The following is a 10,676-nucleotide window of genomic DNA, read 5'->3' as shown; positions in this document are numbered from 1 at the left end:
CTGAACACTAGACTGCAGCATTTTGATCGAAAGGATCGCATTAGTTAACACGTGCAACAAAACACCCGTGGGACACACACACACACACACAGAGCCAGGAGCAGAGGCGGGGCAGGAGCAGAGGCCATGACAGTAAGGTTAGTAAGATTATTTTTGGCTGTGCAGTGTTAAAGGAGCGTCACCTGGAAAGAATGAGCTCAAGCTCAGTGGAGTGTAAAACACTGTCACACTGCTAGAACTAGCTGAACTTGTCTGGTTAACTTTTTTAAACTGCTGGGCCAAATCATCTCTGTATAAGTCTGGTCAACCATTACATCATTGGTATGAAAATCTATTTTTCCAAGTCTGGCCTATATTAATATTAATATTATATGATCCATCTAATTGCCAATGGAAAAACACAAATCTCTTGAACAATTGGCCATTATTGCCAWCCTTCTTCAGTTGGCTTCCTTCCTGTAATCTAACTAACTAACTACAGTGATACTCACTATCTTGGCGATCTTCCCACATTTGCGTAGCTGCTGCACCGCGAAGGAATGAGGCACGTTGTCCATGAGGATGGAGTTGACTTGGATCACACGGTCATTTTCACTGGGGAGGGAAACAACAAACACAACACACAGTTCACACAAAACCTCAAATAAAAGGGTTCTAGGGGCGCACCTCATTAGTCTAAAATGGCTTCCTCTCATTGTGTCCTTCCTTTCTTTCATCTGTACTGATTTGGGGGGAAAAAAGCAGTGTAACGTACAACAGTAGTCCATCAGCTGGTCCTCCCTGCAAGACGTCTGACACGATGATTGACATCTCTCCATTCTCCACGTTGGGGTTGTCCCGCCCCCCCGACACAGCGATACCAAACCCCATCTTGGAGTCCTGCATGCAGGATACATAGACATAGAGAGACATAGAGAGAGAGAGAGACATAGAGAGACAAAGAGAAAGAGAGAGACAGAGAAACGGAGAGAGAGAGAAGAGAGAGAGAGAAAGAGACAGACAGAGAGAGAGAGAGAGTGAGGGACAGAGACAGAGAGAGAAAGACAGACAGACAGACAATTAAGCTGGGGGTTGGGCAATGGAAAGATATAGTGTTGAAATTGGACAGGGGAATGGGATTGGGAGGTCAGACAAACAAATGGTTTGACATTGAATGAGAAAGTAGACAGACAGACAGGTAGAGAGAGCATGGTAACATTGGCTGGGTTGAAGGGTTGACTACAACCACATAGACGGGGAAGATGAGAGGAGATCGGTTGGTGGGGTGAGGGAGGAGGGGGGAGCAGACAGCTTGCGTTTCCAATTTGGCTCTAACAGTCTCTGCCCTGAATGACACATGTATCACAACCCACAGGTTTAGAAGGACATAGAGGAGGGAGAGAGGGGGGGAGAAAGAAAGAGACCAGGAGAGCAGTGCAAGACGGATAGAAAACAATCACACGCACGCACACACTCGCTCTAGCCAGAATACAGTCACGTCCAAGTAGTAGACATGACAAATCTCCCACGAAAAGAGAGATGGATAGAGAAAGAGAGAGGAATAGAGAAAGTGAAAGCGAGAGAGCACGAGCATGAGAGAGGGATTGAACGATAGAGAAAGCAGGTCAACCTTGGAGCTCTTGGCTATCAAAGGGGAAGCAAGACATCTCCTGTCCGTCTAAAGGAAGATGCATTGTAGGAGGAGTAACAGACACACACACACACAGTAATGGGGGATATGGAGAGCAGGGTATTAGTCGGAGACATGGTTTCCCCTAACAACACTTACCTCCTTAGTGTGTCAAATAAACTCAGCAAAAAAAGAAAGGTCCCTTTTTCAGGACCCTGTCTTTCAAAGATAATTCGTAAAAATCTAAATAACTTCACAGATCTTCATTGTAAAGGGTTTAAACACTGTTTCCCATGCTTGTTCAATGAACCATAAACAATTAATGAACATGCACCTGTGGAACGGTCGTTAAGAAACTAACAGCTTACAGACGGTACGCAATTAAGGTCACAGTTATGAAAACTTAGTACACTAAAGAGGCCTTTCTACTGACTCTGAAAAACACAAAAAGAAAGATGCCCATCTGCGTGAACGTGCCTTAGGCATGCTGCAAGGAGACATGAGGACTGCAGATGTGGCCAGGGCAATAAATTGCAATGTCCATACTGTGAGACGCCTAAGACAGCGGTACAGGGAGACAGGACGGACAGCTSTCCCTGAACAAAGTGGGGGTCAAAATCAAAAGTAACAGTCAGTATCTGGTGTGGCCATCAGCTGCATTAAGTACTGCAGTGCATCGACTCCTCATTGACTGCACCAGATTTGCCAGTTCTTGCTGTGAGATGTTACCCCACTCTTCCACCAAGACACCTGCAAGTTCCCGGACATTTCTGGGGAGAATGGCCCTAGCCCTCACCCTCGATCCAACAGGTCCCAGACGTGCTCAATGGGATTGAGATCCGGGCTCTTCGCTGGCCATGGCAGAACACTGACATTCCGGTCTTGCAGGAAATCACGCACAGATCGAGCAGTATGGCTGGTGGCATTGTCATGCTGGTGGGTCATGTCAGGATGAGCCTGCACAACAAGCTCAGACCGATGACGCTGTGACACACCGCAACAGACCATGACGGACCCTCCACCTCCAAATCGATCCCGCTCCAGAGTACAGGCCTCGGTGTAACGCTCATTCCGTCGACGATAAACGCGAATCCGACCATCATCTCTGGTGAGACAAAACCGCGACTCGTCAGTGAAGAGCACTTTTTTGCCAGTCCTGTCTGGTCCAGCGACGGTGGGTTTGTACCCATAGGCGACGTTGTTGCCGGTGATGTCTGATGWGGACCTGCCTTACAACAGGCCTACAAACCTTCAGTCCAGCCTCTCTCAGCCTATTGTGGACAGTCTGAGCACTGATGGAGGGATTGTGCATTCCTGGTGTAACTCGGGCAGTTGTTGCTGCCATCCTGTACCTGTCCCGCAGGTGTGATGTTCGGATGTACCGATCCTGTGCAGGTGTTGTTACACGTGGTCTGCCACTGCGAGGACGATCAGCTGTCCGTCCTGCCTCCCTGTAGCGCTGTCTTAGGCCTCTCACAGTACAGACACCGCAATTTATTGCCCTGGCCACATCTGCAGTCCTCATGTCTCCTTGCAGCATGCCTAAGGCACGTTCCCGCAGATGAGCAGGAACCCTGGGCATCTTTCTTTTGGTGTTTTTTCAGAGTCAGTAGAAAGGCTTCTTTAGTGTCCTAAGTTGTCATAACGGTGACCTTAATTGCCTACCGTCTGTAAGCTGTTAGTGTCTTAACGACCGTTCCATGGGTGCATGCTCATTAATTGTTTATGGTTCACTGAACAAGCATGGGAAACAGTGTTTAAACCCTTTACAATGAAGATCTGTGAAGTTATTTTGATTTTTACGAATTATCTTTGGAAGACAGGGTCCTTTCTTTTTTTGCTGAGTTTATATCGTTGAACATCATGTGAAAAAATATATGAAATAAAAATACTAATATTACAGAGCAAGCAGTAAAGCTTTATATGACACCAATATGGAGTCTTAAATGAGGCCTGTAGCATCTACAAATGAAACATTATGGAGTCTTAAAGGTCCTGAACAGTTATTCTGAAAAGTACTTTTTCTCTCATGGCTATCGACCAGGAAGTTTGAAAAGACAGAGTGAGTGGGCAAGGAGCTTATATTCATGAGCTCGCCTTGAATGACCGCTCTTTGAAACACATACAGTATGCATTGAGCAGTGTGGCAGTAATTGTGGTGATACATAAAGCAACTCAAACAACATTGAAATTGCATCAATTCTATAATACTTTTATTTATCTACCGCTTGGCATTTCTCTTGTGATGCGGTTCACAGCAGCACTGACGGATGTGTTAACTTGACAACTGCGCCAGAGTTTTGAACTACCCTTCACCCCCTTTTGTTCCATGCTGGCTGAAGACCTAGCTAACATCAGAAACAGATGATAAGGGAATATTTGAGTATCTTTGCCATAGATGAATAGGGTAAACTTGTAATTATATTTGGTGACACCCAACAGTGAAATGTTGATCACAATTAGAGTAGCTATCTAGGTATATAAATCACACCCATCTGCAAACACCCCTTCTCCGATGTTGGTTACAAGACGGTACTTATTTAAATGATCATGTTACTATTGGTCTATTAGAATTAGAGTTAAGGTGACGTCACCTTGTCCCCTTAATAATGAATCCAAGTGCTTGACATGGGGGAGGGGACCAGTAACTCTATGATCAAACTTTATCAATGTAGAAGCAACAGTCATTTTTCATACTTTGGTCATCATACTTTGATCTGGTTTCATGAAAACATGATTTTGACTGTTCATTACCTTTAAATGAGTCCTGGATAAGGCCAACATGTCATAAATATGCCAACCTAGATTCATTATTCTAAACTACGCTTTCAGATACAAATACAAATGTCAAATATGTCAACAAACCTTCTTTCAAAAGGACAATTCTATGGATTACATTTAATGAAAATCACCAAAATCAGGGTGTTTTTTTTGTCCTGATTTCAAATGGAATCAACTCACCTGCTATGGTCCTTTGCTGATGACAAAGGCAAAACACCACACACACACACTACACTGTGAACCTCCACTGGGGAGAAACCATAGGAGAGAAATCCAGGGCCAGTACATGTAAAAGTCACAGGTTAACTACCCCTTTGTAGTCTCACACACACACACACACACACACACACACACACACACACAACACACACACACACACACACACACACACACACACACACACACACACACACCCACACACACACACCACACACACACCACACACACACACACACACACCACACGACAGAGAAATATATAGAGCATTTGGAAAATATTCAGACCCCTTGACTTTTGTTATGTTACAGCCTTATTCTAAAATGGATTACATTTTTTCCCCTCATCAATCTACAACAATAACCCATAACGTCAAAGCCAAAATAGGTTTAGAAATGTTTGCAAATGTATATATAAAAAAACATCTGAAATATCGCATTTACATATTATTCAGTACTTTGTTGAAGTGCTTTTGGCAGCAATTACAGCCTAAAGTCTTGGGTATGAAGCTGCAAGCTTGGCACACCTGTATTTGGGAAATTTTTCCCATTCTTTTCTGCAGATTTTCAAGCTCTGCCAGGTTGGATGGGGAGCGTCGCTACACAGCTATTTTCAGGTCTCTCTAGAGATGTTCGATCAGGTTCAAGTCCGGGCTCTGGCTGGGCCACTCAAGGACATTCAGAGACTTGTCCCGAAGCCACTCCTGCGTTGTCTTGGCTGTGTGCTTCGGATCGTTGTTCCGTTGGAAGGTAAACCTTGGCCCCAGTCTGAGGTCATGAGCACTCTGGAGTAGGTTTTCATCAAGGATCTCTCTGTACTTTGCTCTGTTCATCTATCCATCGATCATTATTAGTTTTCCTGTCCCTGCCACTGAAAAACATCCACACAGCATGATAATGCCACCACCATGCTTCACTGTAAGGATGGTGCCTGGTTTCCTCCAGACGTGACACTTGGCATTCAGGCCAAAGAGTTCAATATTGGTTTCATTAGACCAGAGAATTTCTCATGGTCTGAGAGTCCTTTAGGTGCCTTTTTGCAAACTCCAAGCTGACTGTCATGTGCCTTTTACTGAGGAGTTTCTTCCATCTGGCCACTCTACCATAAAGGCCTGATTGGTGGAGTGCTGCAGAGATGGTTGTCCTTCTGGAAGTTTCTCCCATCTCCACAAAGGAACTCTGGAGCTCTGTCAGAGTGACCATCGGCTTCTTGGTCACCTCCATGACCAAGGCCCTTCTCCTCTTATTGCTCAGTTTGGCCGGACGGACAGCTCTAGGAAGAGTCCTGGTGGTTCCAAACTTCTTCCGTTTAAGAATGATGGAGGCCACTCTGTTTGTGGGGACATTCAATGCTGCAGAAATTGGTTGATACCATCCCCAGATCTGTGCCTCGACACAATCCTGTTTCGGAGCTCTACGGACAATTCCTTCGACCTCATGGCTTGGTTTTTTCTCTGACATGCTTTGTCAACTGTGGGACCTTATATAGACAGGTGTGTGACTTTCCAAATCATGTCCAATCAATTGAATTTACCACAAGTGGACTCCAATCAAGTTGTAGAAACATCAAGCATGATCAATGGAAACAGGATGCACCTGAGCTCAATTTCAAATCTCATAGCAAAGGGTTTAAATACTTACGTAAATAAGGTGTTTTCGCTTTGTCATTATGGGGTATTGTGTGTAGATTGATGAGAAACCTTTTTTTCTTTTTTTTTCTTATTTTTTTTTTAAATACATTTTAGAATGAGGCTGTAATGTAATTTTTTTTGTGAAAAAGTCAAGGGGTGTGATTATTTCCCGAATGCACTGTCTATAGACAGAGAGAGAGACAGAGTTCAACTCACCCTCTGTAGGTTCACAGTGTACTGCTCCCAAACAGTCTCCTCCATTCCTGAGCTCTGTGGACCGAGAACAAAACAGTTAGTAGTGATTGGGGGGAAAAAATAGATAGTTACATAACGCAGTATTATTTCGGACTATATAATAAACTCAGCAAAAAAAGAAACGTCCTCTCACTGTCAACTGCATTTATTTCAGCAAACTTAACATGTGTAAATATTTGTATGAACAAAACAAGATTCAGCAACTGAGACATAAACTGAACAAGTTCCACAGACATGTGACTAACAGAAATTGAATAATGTGTCCCTGAACAAAGGGGGGGTCAAAATCAAAAGTAATAGTCAGTATCTGGCTGTATCCAGCTGCATTAAGTACTGCAGTGCATCTACTACTCATGGACTGCACCAGATTTGCCAGTTCTTGCTGTGAGATGTTACCCCACTCTTCCACCAAGGCACCTGCAAGTTCCCGGACATTTCTGGGGGGATTGGCCCTAGCCCTCACCCTCCAATCCAACAGGTCCCAGAAGTGCTCAATGGGATTGAGATCCGGGCTCTTCGCTGGCCATGGCAGAACACTGACATTCCTGTTTCGCTAGAAATCACACACAAACAATCAGCATGACTGGTGGCATTGTCATGCTGGAGGGTCATGTCAGGATGAGTCTGCAGGAAGGGTACCACATGAGGGAGGAGGATGTCTTCCCTGTAACGCACAGCATTGATATTGCCTGCAATGACAACAAGCTCAGTCCGATGATGCTGTGACACACCGCCCCAGACCATGATGGAACCTCCATCTCCAAATCGATCCCGCTCCAGAGTACAAGCCTCGGTGTAATGCTCATTCCTTCGACGATAAACCATCACTCTTGCCAGTCCTGTCTGGTCCAGCGACGATGGGTTTGTGCGCGACGTTGTTGCCGGTGATGTCTGGTGAGGAGCTGCCTACAACAGGCCTACAAACCTTCAGTCCAGCCTCTCTCAGCCTATTGTGGACAGTCTGAGCACTGATGGAGGGATTGTGCATTCCTGGTGTAACTCGGACAGTTGTTGTTGCCATCCTGTACCTGTCCCGCAGGTGTGATGTTCGGATGTACCGATCCTGTGCAGGTGTTGTTACACGTGGTCTGCCACTGCGAGGACGATCAGCTGTCCGTCCAGTCTCCCCGTAGCACTGTCTTAGGCGTTTAAACCCTTTACAATGAAGATCTGTGAAGTTATTTGGATTTTTACGAATTATCTTTGTAAGACAGGGTCCTGAAAAAGGGACCTTTCTTTTTTTGCTGAGTTTATTCATACTTTGACTCCTAGTATTGATTGGTAAAAAAAATACAAATAAAAAATCAATTTAACGAAAGCTAGATGGCTGTACCAGCACCAAAACTCTGGTTTTTCATCCTATAGCTTGTTCTCCATCTTATTTTTTAAATAGTGAGAACTTTTATTGTATAATTGTGTAACCGATAATATGGACAATAACCGCAAACAAAAATGTTTTTTCGTTATAATACATTCATTTTAGGAGAAGTGGGGATTCAACTTGAATATGCCGGAGTGGCAGGTAGCCTAGTGGTTAGAACGTTGGGCCAGTAACCGAAAGATTGCTGGACCGAATCCCCGAGCGGACAAGGTAAAAATCTGTTGTTCTGCCCCTGAACAAGGCACTTAACCCGCTGTTCCCTATGCTGTCATTGTAAATAAGAACTTCTTCTTAACTGACTTGCCTAGTTAAAGAAAGGTTAAATAAAAAATAAAAATGTAATCATTATGTTAAAGTAAATATAGTCTAGCAGTTCTTTTTTTTAATTTTTTTACATTAAGTGGGTAAAGTTGGTAATCATTTTACAAGCAGAACAGCACGGTCGTAAGGAGAAGCTTCATTTCCAAAACTTGCAWGCAGTCAAAACCATTTGTTTTTGAGACATGGGTGTCACCAAAGCTGTGTTGTATTCATTAGGTATGTCGTAGCAATTTGCATGACAATTAATCATTACACAATATTGCATAATTGTCACAGCCCTAGCCATTACTGACCAAAACGAATTTTGTCATGGTCTCTGTCTCTCTGCAGCAGCCATATAACATTAGTGAACAATATGTTTAGAACATCAAATCACATTATCGAATAGTGATGAGGGAAAAAATATTTTGGCCGATATTGTATCGATACTTTGACTCCAAGTATTAATTTGTATTTTTTAATTTTTATGTAATATATATAAAGTCCCAGTCAAAAGTTTGGACACACCTACTCATTAAAAAAAAWAWATATTTTTATTTTTACTATATTCTTCTATGAAATAACACATATGGAATCATATACTGTGGTAACCAAAAAAGTGTTAAACAAATCAAAATATATTTTAGCCACCCTTTGCCTTGATGACAGCTTTGCACACTCTTGGCATTSTCTCAACCAGCTTCATGAGGTAGTCGCCTGGAATGCATTTCAATTAAAAGGTGTGCCTTGAATTTCTTTCCTTCTTAATGCGTTTGAGCCAATCAGTTGTGTTGTGACAAGGTAGGGGTATACAGAAGTTAGCCCTATTTGGTAAAATACCAAGTCCATATTATGGCAAGAACTGCTCAAATAAGCAAAAATAAWCGACAGTCCGTTATTACTTAAAGACATGAAAGTCAGTCAATGCGGAAAATGTCAAGCGCTATGGCTCTCATGAGGTCCACCACAGGAAAGGAAGACCCAGAGTTACCTCTGCTGCAGAGGATAAGTTCATTAGAGTTACCAGCCTCAGAAATTGCAGCCCAAATAAGCATCACAGAGTTCAAGTAACAGACACATCTCAACATCAACTGTTCAGAGGAGACTTTGTAAATCAGGGCTTCATGGTCGAATTGCTGCAAAGAAACCACTACTAAAGGACATCAATAATAAGAAGATACTTGCTTGGGCCAAGAAACACGAGCAATGGACATTAGACTGGTAGAAATCTGTCTTTGGTCTGATGAGTCCAAATTTGAGATTTTTGGTTCCAACCGCGGTGTCTTTGTGAGACGCACAGTAGGTGAACGGATGATCTCCCTGTGCAAAGGCAAAGGGTGGCTACTTTGAAGAATCTAAAATATTAAATACATTTTGATTTATTTAACACTTTTGTGGTTACTATATGATTCCATATGTGTTATTTCATAGTTTATGTCTTCACTATTATTCTACAATGTAGAAAATAGTAAAAATAAAGAAAAACCCTTGAATGAGTAGGTGTGTCCAAACTTTTGACTCGTACTGTACATACATACATTCATACATACATAACACAGTATAGTGAGCAATAATTTTGGAATATCAAATCGCAATACATTTAGAATCATAAGAATCACAACACCACCTAAGTATGGTGATAATATTGTATCATGAGGTCCCTGGCAATACCCAGTCCTAACGGTTAGTGAACGGAACATTACAGACATAGTTAGTGAACGCTACTTTAACACAACAACTTAAGTTACAGAATATTATCTTCGCAAACAGTAGATGCTTCTTTAACAGATACATCCGTTTTTTACTACAATCATCTTAACACAATACTACATGAGTTACTGAACATTAGCTGAACACAGAGTATATGTGATACTGATCATCACAGTATGAAAGAGGTACAATTTTGTATCGAAGTCTTAAGACTAGAGCCCGACTGATTTATTCGTTCCACCAATAAAAGATATTCCATAAATCGGATGAAAAAGGGAATTTCCTGCTCATCTGAACATTTGCGGCCATTCTTATGATGTGTCATTATTGTTACAATGTAAGAAATCAACAATGCAAGCATATTTCTTGGACAATTYCTATTTGGGATGGCAATTTGTGAGAAAATGTCACTGTAGGAAGTATTCACACATCTCAACTTTTTCCACATTTTGTGGTTACAGCCTTCATTTTAAATGAGATTTTGAGTCACTGGCCTACACACAATACCCAATAATGTCAGTGGAATTGTATTTTTAGACATTTTTGAAAATTAAAAGCTGAAATGTATTGAATAAATAAGTTCAGGAGTAAAATAAAATTGCATTGACTCACTCTGTGTGCAATATAAAGTGTTGAACATGATTTTTTAATGATGACCTGATATCTGTACCCCACACATACAATTATCTGTAAGGCCCCTCAGTCGAGCAGTGAATTTCAAACACAGATTCAACCACAAAGACCAGGGAGGTTTTCCAATGTCCATTGAGCATGATGAAGATATTAATTACACT

At 42.3% G+C, this 10,676-nt stretch overlaps 1 protein-coding gene across 6 annotated transcripts in view; it reads right to left on the bottom strand.

The window, feature by feature from the left end:
* Nucleotides 1-10,676, bottom strand: part of tjp2b (tight junction protein 2b (zona occludens 2)) — a 127,829-nt gene that overhangs the window by 25,814 nt on the left and 91,339 nt on the right. For all 6 annotated transcript variants that reach the window (XM_070447146.1, XM_070447144.1, XM_024002417.2 and 3 more), the window contains exons 2-4: nt 6,453-6,506; nt 755-879; nt 492-594 (exon numbers count right to left, since the gene is read on the bottom strand). In XM_070447146.1, the coding sequence (XP_070303247.1) occupies nt 492-594; nt 755-879; nt 6,453-6,497 (273 nt within the window). In that variant the 5' untranslated portion in view covers nt 6,498-6,506. The remainder of the gene's footprint in view (nt 1-491; nt 595-754; nt 880-6,452; nt 6,507-10,676) is intronic.

The sequence above is a fragment of the Salvelinus sp. IW2-2015 genome, linkage group LG15, assembly GCF_002910315.2.
Source record: "Salvelinus sp. IW2-2015 linkage group LG15, ASM291031v2, whole genome shotgun sequence".
Lineage (NCBI taxonomy): Eukaryota > Metazoa > Chordata > Actinopteri > Salmoniformes > Salmonidae > Salvelinus > Salvelinus sp. IW2-2015.
This window is presented reverse-complemented; position numbering and strand designations above follow the sequence as displayed.